The sequence below is a fragment of the Lycium barbarum genome, chromosome 9 (genome assembly GCF_019175385.1).
Source record: "Lycium barbarum isolate Lr01 chromosome 9, ASM1917538v2, whole genome shotgun sequence".
Classification (NCBI taxonomy): Eukaryota; Viridiplantae; Streptophyta; class Magnoliopsida; order Solanales; family Solanaceae; genus Lycium; species Lycium barbarum.
In genome coordinates, this window is record NC_083345.1 from 12,114,197 (window position 1) to 12,140,118 (window position 25,922).

The following is a 25,922-nucleotide window of genomic DNA, read 5'->3' on the forward strand; positions in this document are numbered from 1 at the left end:
TTGCTGAAGTTGGCGGGTGCATGTTCACCCCATCCTTCCACGTGGGTCTGCCTCTAACAACACACAAATGTCTTTCTAATTAGATTCAAGTCTTTGAAATAATTGCATATAACAATCTTTGTGTTAAAGACAATTTCATGCATATTTCTAAGAATAAAAGTAGTGAGCTGAGGGTACTTGGCTGTACATCTTTGTTCGGCAGCTCCCAGAAAATAAAGTCAGGTATGAACTTAAAAAGAAAGGTCTATATTGTATTAGTAGCTTGGTTTCCCCACCAAATTCCTAAAAGCGCTCTGAATTAACTGAAATATAGTCCTTAACCAAATGAATTAGCAAACTAAGGCCATACTCTATGTGTAGTATAACCTTCCAAGAAGAGATGGTCAGATGTTTCTGATTGAGGAGACCTGGCTAGGAAGATGATTGACAGACAAGAAGATAATGAATACAATGTTAGCTAGTCCCCATGAGGCACCTATGAATTGCTATCCTTAGAGAATTATTTGTTCCACTCACAATTCGCTGCTATCGAGTTAATGTCAAGTATTCTCTCAAGATACAAGAGTTCTACAACTAGCACCATTGAAGAACTTCCAAAAATGCATTCCTGCTTTGTCCATTCTAAAAGCCCCCTCAGCAGCCTGAGGAAGGTTCTCCGTACATTATGATATAAATTCGATTGAGCCAAAAATGATCCTTCTTTAGCCATAGTACATTTGCCACTATATTTGCTTCTCTAGAGCAAATACACAAATTTCTCATGAACATTTTTAAGGTAAAATTATATCCTCTTGATCCAAGGTTATAATTTTCATAAGAAATTATGAGCAACATTAATCATATACATAATGAGTTTGGAATCCATGTCAAAGGTAACATTTTCCATCGCAATTTGAGGAAATGAAATCTAATCCTACAAGGCAGTATAAATCTCTGCCATTTAATTACTACAGTAAATAAAAGGTTCAGAGAATGCCAGGACCATTGATCGATCTTCTTTCCTTATAATCCCTCCAACCAGGGGCGGAGCCATGTTAGCTCCAGGGGGTTCGAACCCCCTCAGTGAAAAATTACAGTGTATTTTCAAAGTTAAAATTATTTTACTATGTATATATAGTAGATGTTGAACCCCTTGACTTGTTCGTGTATTTACTTTTTAGAATTTTTGAACCCCCTGGATGAAAATCCTGGCTCCGCCATTGCCTCCAACTCCACTGAGAATGCCAGGACCATTGATCGATCTTCCTTACTTATAATCCCTCCAACTCCAGCTTTCTTCTCTTTCCACGTATATATGGAGCTTCCATAAGTATTGATCTTAATTTAAGATGAAGGGGCCTTATTCCATTTAACTAGAAATCAGTATTGTCAAAAGTGAAAAGCGCAAAAAAGCTCTGAGGTCCGTTGGGGCTTTAAGGAAAAAAGGTGCAAATGGAGAAAATATACAAATATATATATGTTTAGTCCAAAACTAATAGTTATAAGCATGAATAACAAATGTATGGGCAAACAAATTAAAAAATATTATGATAAAGTGAAATATCAATTGTTTAGTGTCGCCTCTTTAGGAGAGGCTCCATTGGAAAAGAAAAATATGTCTTAAAGTCTTGATGACGACACTGAAACGTACATTAAGTGAAACGAAGCGCTCAACATGTTTTGAGCTTCGCTTCAGGACTTAAGCATGCTTTAAGCGCGCCTTTGATAACACATGGTTGAGATTTATAATTATCAACAAATATACAAATGTCTTTCCAAGTATATTGAAAGCTAATTTGTATAAAATCTTTGTGTATAGCAATCTTTGTGTTAAGGACAATTTCATGTATGATGATTTTAAGAATAAAAGTATTGACCTGATCATACCTCGCTGCATATCTTTTCCATAGCTCCGAGGAAATAAAGTCAGGTATGATCATACGAAAAAAGGGATTGCATTGTATTGGTGGCATGGTTTCCCCACCAGCTCCAGAAGAGTGCTCTGAGTAATTAACTGAAATCTAGTTTTAAACCAAATAAATTGGTAAAATAAGACCATACTCATTATGCTGTATAACCTTCCAAGAAAAGTTTCTGATAGAAGAGACTTGGCTGGGAAGATGTTTGATAGAAAAAGCAACAACAACATATCCAGAACAACAACATATCCAATGTAATCCCATGAGTGGGATCTGGATTGATAGCAAAAGCAAAATGAATTAAAAGAAGTACGAAATATGTAGGACTTTGAGGCACAAATGAATTGCTATCTTTAGGGAATTACTAGCAATGCCGAACATGTTTATTCACTTTAATTAATCAGTCTTCAAGGTTTGTATTTTGTAAATAATTTTTAGAAAGTTGTTCATCGATGTGAAAAAGAAAACTAGTAAGAAGGTGAGGGAAAATTAATATTTTGATCCTAGATTTTTTCTTTTAAATTCTTTAATATCTCATATGTATACCGACAAGTTAATATCCATCTCAATTAATTAACTATTCAGATTCAAACATAAGGACCATTATGTTGTATGTATTGGATTTTTTTAAAAGCAAAACTAATAAAATATTTTTATTAAATTAATTAAAAAATATGTTAATAAGGGGTAAATTAGTTACATTATAATTTTTCGTATTAACAATTATGATAAAAAGAATTGTTACAGAGAAATCAAAATTAGAAAGATATATGCTATATCATAAATCACCAAATTAATTCTTAAATAGCGTGAAAAGTCAAAAGTAATTGTATACGTTAACATATCAAGAGAAAGAAATTTTTCTTCTTCTTATTTTACCCTTCACATTAATTACCGGTTTTCAAATCATTTTCTAAGGCTACTAAGACTATACTACACTAAGAAATATGGATATTATGATAAAATATATACTTTATTTATTAATTCTTAAAGAACGTGAAAAGTCAAAAGTGAATAAGTAAAAGTGGACGGAGGAAATAAATGTGTCGGCGAATTGTCCGTCCTCTCTTCACGTTTAAAGTATTGAGAAAGAAGGAAAACAGGGATGAAAGTTACTCCCTTTATTAGAGAGAGATAGGAGTACGATCGTAAAATACATCTTTTATTTATGATTTCTTAAGGGCCTTGTAAAACGGAAAGTGGGCAACTAATATGGCATGGAGGGAGTATATATTTTACCATAATATTCATATTTATTGGTGTATAATGTCAATAGCCTTGGAAAATGATTTGAAAATGAGTAATTAATGTGAAGGGTAAAATTAATAATAAGAAGAAAAATCAACGTAGACGGTAAAAGAGCACGGACGGTGCAAACATGAGAAGACAATAAATATTCAGTAATATGATACATGTCCACATGGAATTAAAAAGTAATTGGTTAAAGTCTACAATTTATTGTCCATGTGGAATTATAAATAGTTGGTTGAAGTGTACAATTTATATAGCTCTTAGTAAAAGTATTCATTGCATGTACAATTTATAAAGCTTGTGGTACAAGCATTTTATGTTGTGTTCGTCCACTCACCACACTTATATATAATGGAAATAAAGAAAAATATAGAATAGAAAAAGAAAAATATAGAATAGAAAAATAGAAATATATTTTTAGTAACGTAGCCAAGTAATATGGGACGAAGGGAGTACTCCATTTATTAATTCTTAAAGAATGTGAAAAATCGAGTATAGTAATGTGGCCAAGTAATATGGGACGAAGGGAGTACTTCATTTATTAATTAATTCTTAAAGAATGTAAAAAGTTAAGTATAGTAATGTGGCCAAGTAATATGTGACGAAGAGAGTACTTCATTTATTAATTCTTAAAGAATGTGAAAAGTCAAGTAATTTGCCCAAGTAAAGAAGCGAATAAACATTCAGTACTATAATATATGTCTACGTGAGATTTATTAATTCTTAAAGAACGTGAAAATTCAAAAGTGAACAAGTAAAATTGCATGTAGGAAATAAATAAGTGTATACGTGTATACATGAGAAGATAATAAATATTAAGTTCTATGACATATGCCCACGTGAGATAAAAAAGTAGTTGGTTAAGAGTACAAAGCCAAGTAATATGGGACGGAGGGAGTACTTCATTTATTAATTCTTAAAGAACGTAAAAAGTCAAGTATAGTAATGTGGCCAAGTAATATGGGACGAAGGGGTACTTCATTTATTAATTCTTAAAGAACGTGAAATGTCAAGTAATATGGGACGGAGGGAATACTTCATTTATTAATTCTTAAAGAACATGAAAAGTCAAAAGTGAATAAGTAAAAGTGCACGGAGGAAATAAATATGTGTCGGAGAATTAGAATTGAAGTGCATACATGTATACATGAGAAGAGAATAAATATTCAGCAAGAAATTGAAAAGTCAAAAGTAAACAAGTAAAAGTGCACGGAGGAAATAAATATGTGTCGGAGAATTAAAATTGAAGTGCATACGTGTATACATGAAAAGAGAATAAATATTCAGTACTATGACATATGTCCCCGTGAAATTTATTAATTCTTAAAGAATGTGAAAAGTCAAAAGTGAACACGTAAAAGTGCACGGAGAAAGTAAATTTGTGTGGGAAAATTAAAATTGGACTACATACGTCTATACATAAGAAGAGAATAAATATTCAGCAAGAACGTGAAAGTCAAAAGTGAACAAGTAAAAATACACGGAGAAAATAAATGTGTCAGAGAATTAAAATTGAAGTGCATATAGAATGGAAAAATAGACATATATTTTTAGTAATGTAGCCAAGTAATATGAGACGAAGGGAGTACTCCGTTTATTAATTCTTAAAAAATGTGAAAAGTCGAGTATAATGATGTGTCCCAGTAATATGGGATGAAGAGAGTACTTCATTTATTAATTAATTCTTAAAGAACAAGTGTAGTAATGTGGCCAAGTAATATGAAACGAATTGAGTACTTCATTTATTAATTCTTAAAGAACGTGAAACGTCAAGTAATTTGCCCAAGTAAAGAAGAGAATAAATATTCAGAGTACTGTAACATATGTCTACGTGAGATTTATTAATTCTTAAAGAACATGAAAAGTCAAAAGTGCACAGAGGAAATAAATAAGTGCATACGTATATACATGAGAAGAGAATAAATATTAAGTACTATGACATATGTCCACGTGAGATAAAAAGTAGTTGGTTAAAGAGTACAAGTTATATAACTTTTAGTATAAGCATTCATTGAGTGTACAATTTTTAAAGCTGTTGGTACAAGTACGGGAAGCTGTGTTCGTCCTCCATAAGATATTTGCGTTCTCCTTCAAACATATAATATCATCCAAGTAACTATTATGATTACCAATTCCAATCAATGAGCCTAGTGTAGGAATTTTCATGACATTAGTCCATGTCCGCCATTCTCCATATTTCTCCAGGGAACACACAAAAAAATCCATCTCAACGAACATGGAAAGACAGAGACGATTAGCAAAATTAGACAAGTTCATATGACTCCCACAATATAGGGGTGGGAAGGGTGTTGCAACAAATTTCTCATCAGCCACGAACAAGGAAATAATCGCGAAATTATTAAATGCATTACCGTCATGTTCTTGAACTGAACTAATTGAAATCATGTTAATAGTACCATCTAAAACAACTGGATTTGGTCGAACAAGCGATAGCTAGCAGGAATAGTGTCAATGTTTTTCCAAGACTCATCATTCACCGAGTATATTCCAACAATGTAACGACTATCCTTTGCCTTAATCACAAATTAGCAACTATCTTATAATCATCACTAACAGAATCATACGCAAAACCATATAGCGCTGATTCGTAACCATATAGTGCTGATTCGTGACCACTAACACGTTGCACCACGTAATGACCGGGCTTGTCAACAATTTTATATTTCCTATCGTGGGATTCCATAAAAATATTCTGAAGCTATACACCATACATAACAAGCCGTTACAAGAACTCACCGATAGATAAGAAATATCTTGGGAGATAAAAAAATTTGGTGGTTGGAGAGAAACAACTTGAGAATTAACGCCAAGTGATGATGCACTTGTTGAACAGATGTTAAACGCTAACATGTTATATTTCAAACAAGGAGATGGAGCAATTTTCGACGAAATTAAGAAAAATATTTTACGATTAATATCGGATGATGATTCTGTCGATATACGATTTGATGAAACTGGGATCATTGATTTTGGAGCACCATGGTTTGCTTACAATCTTGAAATATTGAAGAGACGCAACAAGAAGTTTTAAGAAGATGCAAGTGATCACATCATCGGCCAAATTGGGGAAGGACTGGGATTTTTCTAGGACTCATTGGACTTGTATTTACTTAGGGTTTTTGGTTTTTTCCAAATATGTATAATACATGCCTCATGACGGCTGCCAACTTAAATTTGACTTCTAAGATTTTGATAGTCTATTTCGATTTGATTTTCCAAAATTTATAATTAGTTATTTATAAATACTACGAATAAGTTAATTGTACAATTCTATAAATTTAAAATTGTATTATTTCATAGACCCTATTTAGACCCGATCAACCCGGTTGAATTGAAACTGAAGCTAAATGACCGGATGATTTGCATAATCAGGATCTTTCGGTGTCACCGTTTAAATTTTGATAGTTTAACAATAATTTTTTGCGACAAGCAAAAATACTGACGAGTTGCCACGATTTCAAATTTATCGACGAAACTTGCCTTGTTAAAAAATCACAATGGGTCGCTACATCAAATCATGATGGATTTCAAATTTATGGGCAAAACTTGTCTCGTAGCGAATCATGACTTATCATCTGGATTTTTTTAGCTTTTTAGCCAAATTTTGAAAAATCGCTAGAATTTAGCTACAAAATTACGATGGATCACTAGACTTTGGGTACAAAATCATGACGGATCACCGTAACTTACGGTGTAAAATATTCACCAACACATTGGTTCAAATCAACTCCAATTTGATATGGAAATTAACTTTTAATACCAATCCCACTATTTTCCTGTTTATTCAACCCAGACCTTACAAAATCAATGGACTCACTTCTTCAACAAGTTTTTTTCAAGCTCATCGAAACCCAACAAATGTTTTTTTTAATTTTCTTCAACAAAACAATCCAAATCATTATAAGCTCAATGGAACATTACACACCCAATTACACAAATAAATAATGAATCTTTTTCTACATCATATATCTCATTATTTTTCAATTTTAGCGCTATATATGCTCATATAATTTATTGGGAAAACAAAATGAGAAGTTATGACGAAAATTCGTATTTTCGAAACTTTAATTTCTTAGCAATGTCAAAGTTATAAAAGTTGCACATGTGAACGAGGAGAATATGCTACATACTGTTTGGGTTTGTTAATTTTTTATTTATTTAGTGGACTTGTCAAGTTGACTTTTATTCATCGGAAAAACTGAATTGATATTATAAGAGTAAATGTGGGGACTTTTGTAGTCCTCACAATAATTTCTCAATTTTTTTTAATTAATTACTTTTAGGTTCTAATCTTATTTATTTAAGTCATTTTTTTTGTTTTTTATTTTTAAGGTCTACTTTTCAAAAGTTATCGAACCTGGGGACTTTTGTAGTCCTCACAATAATTTCCAATTTTTTTAAAAACTTTTTGATTAATTACTTTTAGGTCCTAATCTTATTTATTTAAGTCATTTTTTTTTGTTTTTTTTGTTTTTAAGGTCTACTTTTGAAAAGCTATCGAACCTCCTACCTCATTTTTCATGTTCTTTAATTTTCTGGTTGGTGCTCGATGTCAGCATTTGAGCCCAATTAATCCAGATAATTCGCACTGTATCGCGCTATTCGGGGAAAACGCTTCCTCCAAAGATTTTTTCCATATCCATGTTCGAACCCCTAATCCCTAATTAAGAGAGGAGCAGCTCCATCCGCTGCATAAGTTAAATTATGTATTTGTCTTAAAAGTTCATTAACTATGTATAGATTATTTATTTAGAACTAAATAGCTTCAGAAGATTAGGATACATAAGTTATAAATGTCAAATTTTGGCTCCACATTTGATTTGAAGTAAATAATTTCATCAAAATGGAAGTTAAAATATTAAAGGAATGTAATGAAAATTTTGCTTTCATATAACTACCCACTTGTGGGACTACAATGGGTATATGGTTGATGTTGTTGTTGTACACTTATACTGACACAAATTATATTTCTTTAGTTAAAATATCTACTTTTATATCTGGAGTTTGGGCCCGGGCTTAACACGGGCCTCACATAACTAGTATATATATATATATATATATATATATATATAAAGATCAAAAAGGATTTACCATGACTTCACAAGCTATCTTGTCGACTGGTTAATTCATTATTTTATTATAATTCATATTATATTAACATTGTTTGACGAGCCAGACTCTTTTATTGCGACCATGCCAAACATTATTTAAACGGATTTTCTTTTCAAAATTTATGGTTCAATGTCATTTTTAGTAATGTGAATTTTCTAGGAGATCAAGAAATTGATTCCTAGGACCAAGAAAGAAATTAGATAGCTTAATCCCCCCACCCCAACTGATCATTTTTTTCTCCGTGTACAATACAATAATTATACATGAAGCTGGTTAATATGTTTCATGTGTAACATCGTTCCAGGAAATATTTTACACTACCCCAAATACTAAAAGAAGCAATATATATTTTATGCTTTTACCATGGGATTGATAATGCTTGACCAGTTTTTAATGCTTTTAAGAATGAGTTCTGCAAAATCCAAAGAGCATATAAGATGGAAAGTTTTATTACTATCATATAAGCTATTGTATATAGATGAAAGTCAATATACTTCAATTAATACCAGAAATTGCTACCTCAACTATCAGGCTGAAGAAGAAGCTCATTTATGAGTCACGAGATTACGGAAACTACAAAAAAGTAAACTTGAAATTCTGAATATCATCATATTGGAATTTCTTAATCCCACGGAATCTTCAAGGAAACTAAACTTTCCACATACAAAGTTTCTTTGTCCCAATATCGCGGAATTTTTTTCAGGTTAAATTCAGTGTATTCATTTTTGTGCACATTGTACTCGATAAATTGACCATCACGCTTTATGCATAATATGTTTCTGTTCTCCTTAACAACACATACGACGTCACCAATCATTGAGTCTAAATCAGGAAACTTCGCGATGTTATCAGGCGCGGACCCAGGGGCGGACCCACGTACTGTATTAAGGTGCTCGAGCACCCATTGACCCATACGCGAACTATATGTATTATTACAGAAACTTCTTTAAAAATGGGTTTATTAGTTGAGTAGCACCCATTAGCCAAAAGTTGTGGTGGGTGCTTTGGTTGAGAGCCTGAATTGGATGGTCGTGACAGGTCTGGCCTGGAATCGATTCCCAGCTTACACAAAAGTAAGAATTTCCTGTCTACTTTTTCTTATTTTTGACTTTTCCTTCTTTTTCCCCCCATACAGCTTTGTTCTTTCTTTATTGGCTTTCTTTTTAGTTTTATTTTGTTTTAACTCAGAAATTGTTAACTTTGTTAGTTGTCCCTCATGACTTCTTCCGTTTCCCCTATATAGGTTCTTCTCTTCTTCCTTTTCTTTGATTTTGACATTTTTTTGTTCACCTTTTTTGTTTATAACTTTTTTTTTTCACGTTTCTCATTATTGTGTTCAAACAAATCTACGCTTATATTTTACAATCGCTAGCAACTTTACCTTAAAGGGAAGTCAGCATTCACGACCTTAAAATTCTGGGTCCGCCACTGGATGTTATTCCAGGTTTTCCCATCTTTTTCCAACGACCAAATTGAAATTTCCTTGCCAACAGTACCGTTAACACAGACCCGATCACCAAAAGCACGTAATTTCAAATGTTTCCCACTGTCACTTGGCACTGGCGTTACAATAAATTTTTCATCTGCTAAGTGGAAAGAAATAACATCAGATTTCCCGTCCGTCTTCGCCTTCATATGAGGTTGCCATTATGTGAATGACACCGTTTAATGAAACTGGAACGGGGTGTAAAAACAGATAAGCAGTGCGAACGGGAAAAATAACGTCAAGTGTCCTCCAAGATTGATTTTTAACCGAATATACTTCAACAATGAAACGTGTACCGAACAGCTTATGTACACATAAGACCTTGTAATCCTCGGCCACAAAATCATAGGCAAAACCAAACGTTGAACTCATACGAAAGATCCAAATATTGCCAAGATGAGGCTTTGGAATCAGTTTGTATTTTCGAGTCGCAGGATTCCATAAAATCAAATTATTGCCAGGTTGTTGATAAATAAAGATCAAGCCACAGGACGAACTTATTTGTAAATAGTCACCAAAGTTTCTACTATGGTTCCCCGGGATATCGAGCGGGTCCAGCGGTACAACTTTGGAATCAGTAGTAATTGATGCTTTTGTTGATAGGGATTTAAACGAAAAATTGTGGCTCATTTTTCCTTCTACAAAATTAACAAAGAGAATTTTTTGACGATTAATATCAGTAGATGATTTATGTAGATGAGACTTAATAAACTCAGGGTCATCAATGGAACGACACCATTTTTTGCATACACTTTTGCACCGATAAAGAGATTTCACTGGAAGCTCTAAAAGGATGAAATTAACGATATCGTCAGGCAAATAGGGGATTTTTGTGCGACGATCCATTGGATATCAGTGTCTGCTATTAGGGTTTTTAGTGATTCCCTATGTAAATTACTCCTAATATAAAATTTAATCCTACTTCAACTCGGTTACAATTAAATGTAACACTTGAAAACTATAAACAAAATTAAAAAGTATGAGAAAAGAATAGCGGTATTGAAAATAACCGGAACACTTCTTATATATTGAACGGAAAAGAGCCTAAAATACTCTCGAACTATTAGAATTGGTGCAAAAATACCCTCCATCCACCTTTGAGTCTCCAAATACCCCTGTCATTTACCTTTGAGCCCCCAAATACCCCTGACATCCACCTATGGGGTCTAATATACCCTTATTTCTAACAGTCCCATGTTGACACCCAATTTTGTCCATCCTTTCGTCCAATTTACATTGTTGAGCTTCTATTTTATTAGAATATTAATTATATTTTTTTTATCACAACCTTTAGTTAAATTTCCTGATGATCTCTATTATTATTACTACTACTACTACTACTACTACTACTACTACTACTACCTTTTCGTTTTACTAAAAAAAAAAATCACTCATGCATTTATTCTCCTTCTGGCTTAATTGTAGTGTTAATCATATTCGTATCTCTATAAATATTTATTTAAACATATTTTTTGTATTAGCGTCACACTTATAGTTGTTGTTATGTTTATATGATAACTTTACTATTACAAGTGATAAAATTATTTACCAAAATATTTTGTCCCTCTACTTTTATAATAATAATAATAATAATAATAATAATAATAATAGTAGTAGTAGTAGTAGTAGTAGTAGTAGTAGTAGTAATAGTAATAATAAAAGTAATAATAGTAATGGAGATCATCAAGAAATTTGATTACAAGTTGTGATAAAAAAAATACAATTAATAATCTAATAAAATAGAAGCTTAACGATGTAAATTGGACGAAATGATGGACAAAATTAGGTGTCAACATGGGGTTGTTAGAAATAAGGGTATATTAGACCCCATAGGTGGATGGCAGGGGTATTTGAGGGCTCAAAGTTGGATGACAAGGGTATTTGGGAGCTCAAAGGTGGATGAAGGGTATTTTCGCACTAATTCTAATAGTTCGAGGGTATTTTAGGCTCTTCTCCGTATATTGAATATATACTACTCCCTTGGAAAAGTATATAATCAACGGAAAAATAAAATGTGTCTTGTATGTTTTTCTAAACTTGCTCATTTTTTTCCTTATATTTATGCCAACTCTATTATATCTATAGTCCTTTTTTATCATGTTAACCTGGGACGAATTATTAGAATGGTTACTCTTATAGTTTACACTAGATGGCCTATGCCCGTGCTGCACACGGGCCCAACATTTCGGATTATATTGTATCTATGTATATGTAGTTGTGTTTAGATAATGATAATATATATATATATATATATATATATATATATATATATATATATATATATATATATATATATATATATATATATATATATATACTATGTTCAAAATACGATTAATATAACATTGTAGTTTGTGCTCCGTATCTAAAACTTTATTTTATTCGTGTTTGCTACGAAAATTTATTAATAATTTTTAAAAGAGAAGATTTGTTTAAAAGAAAACTATTTTCTTCTCTTTGAGATAAAATAATAGCAATATTTAAGCATCAGTTGATACTTTCAATTTTAATTCGATTAATTTAAAAGTGTAAAATACTTATTATTTTTTATCAAATTTTGATTTGGATAATTCTAATTCAAATTATTAAATTAATTTTACATGTTTGAAACGAAACAAAGTAGAAATTAATTTTCTATTTAAACGAAGAAATGCTATTTTTTAATTTTTGGTAAATATTCTCAGTTTAACTCATTTTACTTGTCATGTTGTCTTTTGCATGGTTTTTTTAAGGAAACGCGAATTAGAATTATAATTTGACTAATTTATCTTATTCATTATTTGATCTTCATTTGATATTAATCTCTTTTCACATTTATTAGAGTAAGAATAAAAATAAAAAAGTAATTAAATTGTATGTTATTTTTTAAATATATATTTTTTAAGTATATTTATTTTAGTAAACATAATAAATAAATGACATGACGGAATAAAAAATACAGCAATTAAATATTTTGAAGAAAAGTAATAATATGAGGTCCATATTTTTTGCTGTGCAATAATTTCATTTGCTCTCACTAATGGGTTAATATGCATGTGACAATGAATCCACTATTATTGACTTGATGGGGATACTTTGGGAATTATATGAATATTGTTTGATTTTTTAGTAAATGGGATGCAAGGTTTTTTTTTTTTTTTTTGACGTTGCCTTTTTTTTTTTAATATGGGATCCATTTTTTTTATGAGTTTGAAGAGGGTGGGGTCCACTTTTTTTTCATGAGTTTGGGGAGGGTGGGGTCCAGTTTTTTTTTTTTTTTAAAGTGACTGTCGACGAAGCATGGGTAAACTGATGCTTCTATATAGTAGAAAAATAGAAATATAATAAAGTATTTCTATCTACTTTTTAGAAGAGTTGGTAATATAAAGTATAAAACGTCATTTTTTTTGCCTTAAATAAAAAAGTGGGTGGGACCACAAAGGATTTTTTTTACTCTTAAATAAAAAAATAGGACCGAACACGGACGACGATGTTGCCTCTATAAACTGGCTCTTCTATATAGTAGTAATGGTAAAGTAATACATATAATTTTTTTATCAAAATTTGATTTGGATAATTCTAATTCAAATTATTATATTAATTTTATATGTTTAAGATGAAACGAAGTAGAAATTTGATTTTCTATTTAAATGAAGAACTTCTATTTTTTAATTTTTAGTAAATATTTTTTGTTTAACTCATTTTACTTGTCATGTTGTTTTTTACATGTTTTTTAAGGAAACGTCAATTAGAATTATAATCTCACTAATTTACCTTATTAATTATTTGATCTCTATTTAATATTATTTTTTCTTTTATGACATTAATCTCTTTTCACATTATTAGAGTAAGGAAAAAATGAAAAAGTAATTAAATTCTATCTTATTTTAATATATAAGTATTTTAAGTATGTTGCTGTACAATAATTTCATGTGCTCTCACTAATGGGTTGATACGCATGTGGCAATGAATCCATCATTATTGATTTAATTGTTTGATTTTCTAAGCACTTATTTTTAACATTGTTTGTTTTTTTAATATGAGATTCATTGTTTTTTAATATTAGTTGTTGTTTAATATATATGGAGCCCACATTTTTTTCCCAAGAGTTTGGATGTGGTGGGTTCCACTTTTTTTTTTTTTTTTTTTTTTTAATACTGGTTGGTGTTTAATATGGAGTCATGAAGAACTTCTATTTTTTAATTTTTAGTAAATATTTTTTGTTTAACTCATTTTACTTGTCATGTTTTTTTACACGATTTTTAAGGAAACGTCAATTAGAATTATAATTTCACTAATTTAGCTTATTAATTATTTGATCTCCATTTAATATTATTTTTTCTTTTATGACATTAATCTCTTTTCACATTTATTAGAGTAAGGAAAAAATGAAAAAGTAATTAAATTCTATCTTATTTTAATATATAAGTATTTTAAGTATATTGCTGTACAATAATTTCATTTGCTCCCACTAATGGGTTGATACGCATGTGGCAATGAGTCCATCATTATTGATTTAATTGTTTGATTTTCTAAGCATTTGTTTTTTAACATTGTTTGTTTTATTAATATGGGATTCACCTTTTTTTTTAATATTGCTTGATTCTATTAATATGGGGTCCACTTTTTTTTTCCGTGAGTTTGGATGTGGTGAGTTCCACTTTTTTTCTTCCTTTTCTTTTATTGCTCGATGTTATTTAGTATGGGGCCCACCCTTTTTTTTAAGGGACAACGGACGATGAAGCATGGGTCTAAACCCATGCATTATATAGTTTTTTTTTTTTTATTGGATTCACCTTTTTTTTTTTAATATTGCTTGATTCTATTAATATGGGGTCCACTTTTTTTTTCCCGTGAGTTTGGATGTGGTGAGTTCCACTTTTTTTTTATTGCTCGGTGTTATTTAGTATGGGGTCCACCCTTTTTTTTTTTGAAGGGACAACAGACGATGAAGCATGGGTCTAAACCCATGCTTTATATAGTTTCTTTTTTTATTTTTTTATTTTTTATATTGCTTGGTGTTGTTTATATATATATATATATATATATATATATATATTATGCATAAAAATAGTGCAAACTAATAATGTTCAAAAGGGTGGGCCCATACTAAACAACACCAAACAATATAAAAAATAAAAATAAAAAAAAAGAAGAAACTATATATATATAAAGCAATATATATATATGTTCAAAACATGATTGATATAACATTGTAATTTGTGCTACGTATCTAAAACTTTATTATATTAGTGTTTGCTAAGAATACAAAGTCTGAACTTTTTTTTTTGACATTGTTTATTTTTTTAATATGGGATTAACTTTTTTTTTTATATATATTTCTTGGTTTTGTCAATATGGGATACTATGTTTAAAACACGATTAATATAACATTGTAGTTTGTGCTCCGCATTTAAAACTTTATTATATTAGTGTTTGCTACGGATACGCATGGTGTTTAATATGAGGCCCACAATTTTTTTTAACATTATTTATTTTTTTAATACGGGATTCACTTTTTTTTTTTTTTTTAATATTGCTTGATTTTGTTAATATGGGGTCCACTTTATTTTTTACAATTTTTTATTTTTTATTTTTGTGGGCCGGTTTAATATTGGGTGGGGGGCCCAATTTTTTTATTTTATTTTATTTATGGGGGGCCCAAATTTTATTTATTTATGGAGGGCCCACGACGGACGACGAAGAGTGAGTAAAACTCACTCTTCTAAATAGTAGAAAAAGTAAAATACAAAAGTTAGAATTTCACGAAGAATAATTTCACAAACTAAGCCTTGCAACAAAACTAGACTAGAGGAAAAAACAAAAGCTGATTTACTTGTGTTCTGAAAATAGATTGGTGAATCTTAAGTACTTAATTAATTGTTTCATACACCCTCGAGCTCAGAAATAAAGCTTGTTTTCACTTTTTCTTTTACTGTTGGTTCGAAAAGGCTAATCAATTTGGAACTTATTCATCCCGCAGGATTATAGCGTCCACCGTCTCTTTAACAAAACTTATTATTTCAATTTTTGGGAGCCATAAACTAGGCAACTTTTGAGAAGAAATAATTTTATTTCACCTTGGGAGAATTATAACTTCCAAAGCTACAACTAATATAGATTTTAATTCAGTTAATGATTAAACCTATACATTCATAATAATAATTGAACCTATAGAAAAAATTCCATAAAAAAAGGAAGGAAAATCATACGAAATTCCCCTAAAATGCAAAACATTTATCCGCCCCGTGCCCCCTCTAAAGTCTAATCTAATTCCGCATGTTACCCAACCAACGAAAATATTTACCTGAATACCCCCTTGTCCAAAACCATTCCTTCATGATACTATCGTAGTATATTTATATATCATGATGGTATCATGGAGGAATAAGAGAAGAATCGAAGCAGTCCTACATGATACCATCTCAGTGTATACCGTGATGGTATTACAGAGGACTTAGGAGTGTCTCATTGAAGGACTGAAGCAGTTCTACATGATACCATCACAATATATGTATATAAGATGATGATATCTTAATGATTTTTTTGAAAAAAAGTGTGTCTTTTGAATAAATGAACATGATATCATTTCAGAATATTTATATACCATATTGGCATCATAATTTTGAGAGCATTTCGAGTAAAATAGTTTGAGAACATGAAAGTACATGGAGTAAGGGCTAGTAATTATTTTGTTTTTTCAAGGACAACAACGTTCTTTCCCTAAAAAACACCAATATTTCATTAAATCATGAAAATGTTAACATAAAGTAATATAATATCGCAAGTCAGTTTCATGACAGTGCACTTTCTTTGAACCAAAAATAAAATAAAATAAAATTGAGCCCTTTTGGGCGTGATCTTAGCCCCTCCTTGGCTTGATTTTCAGCTTTTATGGGCTTGAACCTTAAAATATGTGTAACACTTAGTCCATCTTTCACCATAATTTTTGAATTCATTCTTGAACTCTTTTTCCACAATAAGTAGCTTCTTGATTGGATTTTTATAGGATCCTTCACACAAATGCCCTATTTCGGGGTGATCTTTAATTTTGCCCCTCAAATTACTGGTCTTTAATTTTAGCCCGTCGACACTTTAGGTGGCCAAAAGTACCCCTGAGATTCTGAGTTTGAACTCCAGCAGAGTATAAAAAAAAGTTGCAAGACAGAATTTCGTAGCAAATTATGACTAACTTCTGTAGAAACTTAGTAGAGTAAAAATAATAATTCATAAGGCAAGGTTCCATAGCAAACTATGCCTATTCGGGGTAAAGTTATGCCTTAAGGCATAGTCTTTGTGGAAATTAAGTTATCCTACAGAAATATGACTTAAGGCATAGTTTCTACATAGAAGGTATGCCTTGCCTTAAGGCATAACTTTACCTCTTGTCCGGCATAGTTCTATAGGAAACAGACGTTAGGCCTTAAAGCATAATTTTTGCACGACTAGGCCTAATTTGCTACAAAATTATGTGCAATTTTTGTACCTCGCTGGGGTTCGAACTGGAATCCCTGGTTCCATTGACTAGCGAATAAGGATACTTTGTCCCACAAGTTATCATTAAATAAGAAGTAGTGACAAAAATTAAAGGCCACCACTTGAGGGCCAAAAATTAAAGGCCATTCCATATGAAATTTGTTGTTTGTATATAATTTTTTCCAGTAAATACAGTGTATTCTTAAATGGATTTGAGTGTATTCTCTATTTTTTAGTATAATGTTACACCTCGTAGTCGCGTACGTGGAATCTATTAGGCATTAGTTGGTTAAGTCTAGACGTGGCACATTCATCTCATGGTTACGAGGGTTTGAGTTCATATAATAATCTATGGAAGACTCGGGGACCAAGCAAATCAAGGAAATTAAATGTGTCAAAAAAATTTGAAACAGGATTTTGAGTCAACTTTGGAGGGGTATATCTCCATGAATATTAGGATTTTTAAGGTGTTTCAAAATTCTAAGATGAAGTACATCGAGTCTAGTTTATAATGCAACAAACCGCTCGTCGATTGGATATCGGAGTAGAGAATTATAGACGTTACAAACTGAGCCGACAAGCAGAAACAACGCTGCTACACTACTGCTACAGTACTGTAGCTACAGTGCTGCGGCCCAGTCCCTATAAAAAGGGTCAAACCCTCATTTTTTTCATCCAAAAACTCTCTAAAATGTTCCAGAAATTTCAGCTCCAAAAAGGCTCTTAAATATTACATAGAAGTGAAGATTTGAGCAAAATTTTAAGCTACAAAGTACTAATCGAAGTCCGGACAACGTATAGTCGCGAGTATCATATCGTTTTGTGTTGAAGCTAGATTGGAAACAAGTGAGTATTGAAGATCTTGCCACTTTAGTGAAAAATAAGGTATGAATCATTGAATCTTTTTCTTATTAACTTTGATTAAGGAATAGTTACAAGAATAAGAGTTGTAGTTTGTTGTATTGATGTTGTTGGCTTATGGATTGAGGTTTGAAGAAGATTTTGAGTGAAAATACATATATTTGTCTTGTAGAATGTTAAGAATGTTGTTGTTGATGTTGTTGGTATTGTTTGGGAGTTGTTTTGGGTATTTGGAAGAAGTCGACGATATAGGGGAAATGCTGCCCAAATTTTTGTAACCCAAATTGGACTTCCATAAATTGGTGCTCATGAGTTGATGGAAATATGAAAAATTAGTCTTCCACAATTAATACTTATAAGTTGATGGATTTATGATGAAGGTGTGATTAATGATATCGTTCTCGATATATAGGCTCGAGTGAAGGGCAAGCGTCGATATAAGGAATTCTTAAGTGGTGGCTCAACGGATAAGGTATGTAAGGTGTTCGTTTCCCTCTTTCTTTGGCACGAATCCAATTGGTACATAAACACGAGCGTTCCATAACAAATGTCACTTCATTCCTATGCTTGTAATTTCAATCTTAAGGTCTTGTTGTTTGATTGGTTTGAAGACATTATTTCGCTCATCGTCATCGATTATTCCTTCGGACTCGAGATGAATTCCATAAACTATTCGGGGGTTAACGACCTTATGTCACCCCGAAAGGCCAAGAATCAGACCCTTGATTTCTCATTCAAAACCAGCCTCAGAACAGTGCTACGGAAGGAAAACAGAGTTCTGTGCAGAGAGCTTCAGGCATTTGCGCTTTTCTTCCGCATCGCGGTAGAAAAGCGGAAGCCCTCAGAACTCTGTGCTTTCCTTTCGCATCGCGGAAGGAAAGCGGAACTCTGCGCAGTTCTTTTTTTTTTCCAGTCCAGCCCCATAATGTTATATACATATGTATACATGTATTGCACTATTTTACTACACCGTGCCGCGCTATAGTCGGCCGGGCATGGCGCGTAGATGCGCACACCACTGCAGTGGGCATGTTATGATATTGCCTCGGACGCGGGAGGCCCGGACGCGGGCTAATGATGATAACACCGAGCCTTAAGGACCGGGCATGATTTTACATATATGACACCGAGCCTTACAGCCCGGCATGGATACTATTTATTATATACAGATATATATATATATATATATATATATATATATATATATATATATATATATATATATATATATATATATATATATATATATATACAATTGATTTTATCATGCATTGCATTTTGTGCTACTTTCAGATGTTCGGTTTTTCTTTTGCCTATACTAATGTCTCATTTTGTCTTAATTATGTTGTTGCCCTCCTACCTTACATACTCAGTACCTTTATCCGTACTGACGTCCCTTTGCACGGGACGCTGCATTTCGTGCTGCTGGCCCTGACAGATTTGTTGAAGAGCAACCGCAGTAGGACTTCCCAGCTTCAGCGGTGCTAGCAAGTACCTCTACTCGGGGCTTGCTATCTTTTGGTATTTTTCTTTTGGTGTTATATATGTTCATAGGTATACTCCTAGTGGCTCATAGACATTGTGGGATATGTAAATATTATGTATGGCCTTGTCGGCCTTGTTTTGGCTTCTTGACATGTTTTAATTGCCTTGTCGGCTTTGAGATATACTTGATGTTGTAGCGACCTTGTCGGTCTGCATGTGTATATATACGTGTGTTGATTTATCGAATACCTTAATGTTGGTTCCTTTTTCCGCGAGCAGACGTTCTTGAGTTATGGTATGTGATGTCCAAGTAACAGTTAAGTCAGGTGACTTCGGCTTACGGGTCGGAGCCTGTCATACTCCTCGTCGGGGTGTGACATATAAATACAATGTATTTTATATTTCGCCGGAGTTCGATCAGATTTGATTGTATTCTCCATTTTTAAATACAATTTATTTTGTATTTTCTTTGGATATTTGGCTGGATTTGGCCGTTTCTTCATATTTGAGTGTAAATACAGTGTATATTTTTTATTCTCTTGTTTTTTGTGTTTCTGAAGGAAAAATTGTGTTTTTGAATACAGCTGAATACACGCGAAGCAGGTAAAATATAGTTGAATTTAATTGACTTTATTTTTTAACTGGTATTATAATACACATAGATACACGTGAAACAGGTATAACCTAGCAATGAATATTAATTTAGATAAAACGGAATAGCTTGGTAGGCCCTTGTACTTATCCATTTTTGTCATCTGGTGTTCGTGCTTATGAATTTGTCAACTAAACCCTTCTACCCTCTAAAATTGAGCATTTAAAACCTTTCTGACCGTTGACAAAACATATGTGGTATTAATTAGTCGTGTTGTGTTGGACAAAGTGTGTGAGAATCACACATATTAAGAGCGTGAATGTGATAATTTTAATTAAAATCAAAACTTTTAAAAAGGAAAAAAAGAAGAAAACAAAAAATAATTAAGAAAAAATTCCCAACCCCCAACCCATGTTATTTTCCTCGTTCACCGCTACCGCCACCCATCCATTAAGATTTCGTGATTCAAATCGTGGAGACATCCAAATCGGTGGAGTTTCTTGGTTCAAATCCCTCTCCGACACCAATAGACCAGCTACAAACGGAGCACCGCCACCAAACCCACCACCGTCAGGCACCGCCTACCCATATGTTGCACCACCATCTTCCACCACCGCATACTACCACAACAACAACAACCCGCCATCGTTGCCGGAGCTCGATCCAAACTTAATTGAAGCCGACTATATGAATCCTTTAAATCCATTTCTTTTTACAGTCATTTCAATTAGTAAATCAATTAAAAAGACGAACTTTTGAGATGAGAATGTAGGAAACATACAAGCTAGTTGACGAAGAGAACGAACATAACAAGGGAGGCGACAAGGGTACAATACCACCGGAAAATACTGATTTGAAGATGCCAACCTTTTCCTTTTTTAAAAAAAGAAAAAAAAAGAAAATTGGAATTTCTATGTGGCGTTTTAAAAAGACGTGTAAACGGTTGTATTACACGCACCATGACCGGGCCGAAAAAGAGTTTAAAATGCTAAGTTTTAAAGTGTAGAGTGTTTGGTTGACAAACTCGTAAGTATGAACATTGGAATGACAAAAATGGACAAGTACAGGGCGTACCAAGCCATTCCGCCTTTAAAAAACATTAGCTACTGTTTCATACTTGACTACACACCGTTTTTTTCCATAGCTCCCAGGAATAAAAATCCAAATGAGAAGGGACCACATTGTATTATTAATAGCCTGGTTTTTCTCCACCAGTTCCATTTATAAGAGTCCGTTGAGTTTACTGAAATATAGTCTTAAACCAAATGAATTGGTAAAATAAGACCATACTCTTGAGTTGTATAACCTTCCAAGTAAAGTTTCTGATAGAATCTTGATAGAAAAAGCAGCAGCAACAACATACCAGGGTAATGAACTAATAGAAGTACAAGATAGGTAGGTCTTTGAGGGCGCAAATGAATTGCTATCCTCGGAGAACTACTTATTCCACACAATGTTTGCTGTTATCAAGTTAATAGCAAACACTCTCCAGCATACCGAAAAGCTTTGTGAATTCCACAACTAGTAATATTGCAGAATTCCTTAGAACTCTCATTCTAAGTTCGGGAATTCACTTTGTAAATCTGAAAACGATATTAGGTAAACTCTTTTTTCAATGTCATATTGAAAATTTCAGCTGGTCCTCCTGTTTATAGAGCAACAAATTAAAGGTGCCCATTCTTGACGGGTCTTCTTTTTGCCAAGAGAGACATTCTTTCTTGAAAAGTAGCAACATTTCTAATAATTAACACCATTTGACAAGATAACATAATCATTCGATAATGGAAAGGGGCTACAGTCAAATGTATAACTTTAACAAACTACAGCAAAAATTACTAACTGCAACACAACAATTCGAGCGTCAGAGAGCATAAGAATCTCATTAATGATCACGCAAAAATCAGGGTAATACAATGCAAATTTAATACAACAAAATATAGTTTGATAGTCAAATTTTCTAGTCCCACGGAACTTTCAAGGAGGCAAAACTTTCAGTGAACAAGATGGATACATCAGTAGTTGGCGGAATTTGATTCAGGGTAAACTCAGTTACTTCTTCATTCTGCACATTGTACTCCAGAAAACCACCATCCGTTTTCCTCCATAAGATATTTCCATTTTCCTTCAAACATATAATATCATCCAAGTAGCAATTGTGATTTCCAATTCCAATGAGTGAGCCTAATGTAGGAATTTTCATGACATTAGTCCATGTCCACCATTCTCCATCTTTCTCCAAGGAACACACCAAAAAATCCATCTCAACAAACACCGAAAGATAGAGACGATTAGCAAAATTAGACAATTTCATATGATTCCCACAGTATTGCAATGGGATGGGCGTTACAACAAATTTCTCATCAGACACCAATAAAGAAATAATCGCAAACTTATCAAATGCACTATCATCATTTCTAGTTGCCATCATGTTAATAGTACCATCTAATGAGACTGGATTTTGATCGAACAAGCGATAGCCAGCAGGAATAGTGCGAATCTTTTTCCAAGACTCACTATTCACCGAGTATATTCCAACAATGTAACGGCTATTCTTTGCTTTAATCACAAATGTAGCAGCTATCTTATAATCATCAGTAACAGAATCATACGCAAAACCATATAGCGCTGATTCATAACAATTAACACGTTTCAACACGTAATGATCCGGCTTGTCAACAGTTTTATATTTCCCGATCACAGGATTCCATAAAAATATTTTGAAGCTATACACCATACATAACAAGCCGTTACAAGAACTCACCAATGGATAAGAAACATCTTGGGACATAAAAAAGCTTGGTGGTTGGAGAGAAACAACTTGAGAATTAATGCTAAGCGATGATGCATACGTCGAACCGATGTTAAACGCCAACATGTTATACTCCAAACAAGGCGATGGAGCTATTTTCGATGAAATCAAGAGAATTTTTTGATGATTAATATTGAAGGACGATTCGTCGATTTGAGACTTGATGAATTTGGGGTCCTTTATGGTTGAACACCAAAGTTTGCATACAATTTTAAAACGTTGAAGAGATTCAACTGGGAGTTTTGACAGGATGTGAGTGATCACATCATCAGCCAAATTGGGGAAGGAGTTGGAGTTTTTTCTTGAGTGAGAACTCATTGGACTTTGTGTTTGCTTTGGGTTTTAGGGTTTTAAGTTTTTTTCTCTTCCATATTAGTACTATATATATACACCTCGTGGATGGCTCCAGCTTGCTTATCTGTCTCAAACATTTGACCAGTTAGATTATGATAATCTGGTTTGGTTTGATTGAATTATATATTATAGATTTTGATAATCTGGTTTGGTTTGAATGAATGATATATTATATGGGTGAAAATCATTTACGCCCCTAACTTTGCTTTAAAAATCAAACTCCCCCCTTAACTTTGAACAATAGACATTCTCCCCCTTTATACTAATTGACTTTTTAAAATGCCTACTTTATCCTTACAATATTAACTTATGTTTTCTTTTTTACTTCTTTAAAATTATGTTATTTTTTATTTTTTAATTTATGTAACAAATTTATGATAAAAACTTAATATTATCTTCTACGCAAAGTAAACATTGAGAAATATTAATTGAGTATGTAAGTTAATGATGTTCTATAATAAAATAAATTAGCAGAATAAACAAAAAATTAATTTTATTAAAAATAATAAAAAAATTAATATTTATTTATACAAGTGAAAAATAACAGGTCATAATAACTTTATAAATATATTTCTATGTAGGTAATGCAAAAAAAAATTAAAAAAATAGAGGTAAATTTTTAAAATTTATTTATTTATATTTTAAATGAATTTTATTATAATTTAAGAAATATTCCATTGGAGACAACCAAAACTTGTTTATTTATATAAATAATAGAGAATAAGAGAGAAGTGAAACTTAAATATACAGACATGCATATACATACATACTTACTGCATATAATATTGAAATAACAATCATAAAAAATAGCATTATATTTTTGTTACAAATTCATAAAAGTATTATTCTACTTATAATGTTAATAAACTTAAAATAAGAATCTATAAATACCTAGATTAAATAAATAAATAAATATTATATATAAATAAAAATGTATTACATAAATGGAGGATTGAAAAAAAATAAGGGTGAAATAGTCATTGCATGCATAGGATAAAGGGGGAAGAGTGTCTATTCTTCAAAGTTGAGGGGGGAGTTTGATTTTCAAACCAAAGTTAGGGGGTGTATGTCACACCCCTACCAGGAATATGACGGGCTCCGACCCGTAGGTCAGGAACCACCTCACTTATCCGTTACTTTGAACATTATAAACCATAACTCAAAGAACACTTGCACGGAGAAAAGGCCCAACATAGGAATATCCGATCATTCAGCACATATGTTCATATACGGACCAACAAGGTCGCCATAACATAACGTATATCATAAAGCCGGCAAGGCTAACAGTAAAGTATCAAGAGCTCAAAATAAGGTCGACAAGGCTACCAATATATTATACAACAATATGAACCGGTGGAGCTATAAAACATCTAACTGTACACACACGTCTACTAGCCTCTACATAAAATACAATTGATCATAAGGACAATACCAACTAGACTGCAGCTCCGAAGTAAGTGGAGTGCTCCTGAGAATTCGCTGATAGAATACCTACGTGTCTGATCCGTCTCCATGCTTACCTGCGGGCATAAGCGCAACGTCCATAAGAAGGGACGTCAGTACGAATAATGTACTGAGTATGTAAGGCATGAATAACAACATAATATAGATATGAAAGGTAACTTGGAATATGAGAGATAGTCTGTACATCTGGATGCCTCATAAGGCGGTGTCATGCATGCTTAGCCTTTTAAAAAAAATATTTTTATACATATATATAGTACCATGCCCGGCCATTACGGCTCGGTGTCATATATATAGTATCATGCCCGACCATTAAGGCTTGGTGTTATCATCATTAGCCCGCGTCCGGGGCAATAGCATAACATGCCCACTGCAGTGGTGTGCATATCTACGTGCCATGCCCGGCTGAATATAGCGCGGCGCGGTGTGAGAAAATACATACATACATATATATATATATATATAAAGCATGCATGAGAGCCCAATCAAAGCCACAACTATATCGGAGTGACGTAAGGTCGGTAGCCTCCGATTATATTATGGATCAATCATCATCGTTTATCCCACCTTGGAGGAACAATTATTATAAGGTGAGATCAACAACAATGAATAAAATCGATAAAATCATGAAATAAACTCAATAATCTCACAATAGCATTAAAATCATAAGCTTTAGAATTTCTAGAATTAAGATCATCATCATCATGTTCATCATAGAAAACATCTCATCTTAAGTATCATAAGAAGTTTTTAAGAATCATGAACTTCAAACTTTTGGAAGTAAGAGAGTTATGGAAACATATACGGAATCATAAAATAGGAATCATTCCTTTTGAGCAAAATCATAAGATGAGATCAACATCAACAAACATAATCAAAATCTTGAAACCAGCACAGTAATCTCATAATGACATTAAAACCATAACTTTGGAATCTCCAGAAATGGGATCATTATAATCCTCATCATGAAACTTATAGAAAACATTCGTCTTTAGCATCATAAGGATTTTGAGAATCATGAACTGCTAGTATTTTCAGAAATAAGGTATTATGGAAGGTGTGTGTCACACCCCTACGAGGAGTATGACGGGCTCCGATCCGTAGGTCGGGAACTGCCTGGCTTATCCGTTACTT

At 32.5% G+C, this 25,922-nt stretch overlaps 1 protein-coding gene across 1 annotated transcript; it reads right to left on the reverse strand.

The window, feature by feature from the left end:
• Positions 1 to 21,915: 21,915 nt before the first annotated feature.
• LOC132610589 (F-box/kelch-repeat protein At3g23880-like) lies at positions 21,916 to 23,304 on the reverse strand. Its single transcript, XM_060324907.1, has one exon. It carries the CDS (start codon positions 23,286 to 23,288, stop codon positions 22,119 to 22,121), a length of 1,170 nt encoding a protein of 389 aa, XP_060180890.1. The 5' UTR covers positions 23,289 to 23,304; the 3' UTR covers positions 21,916 to 22,118.
• Positions 23,305 to 25,922: the final 2,618 nt, after the last annotated feature.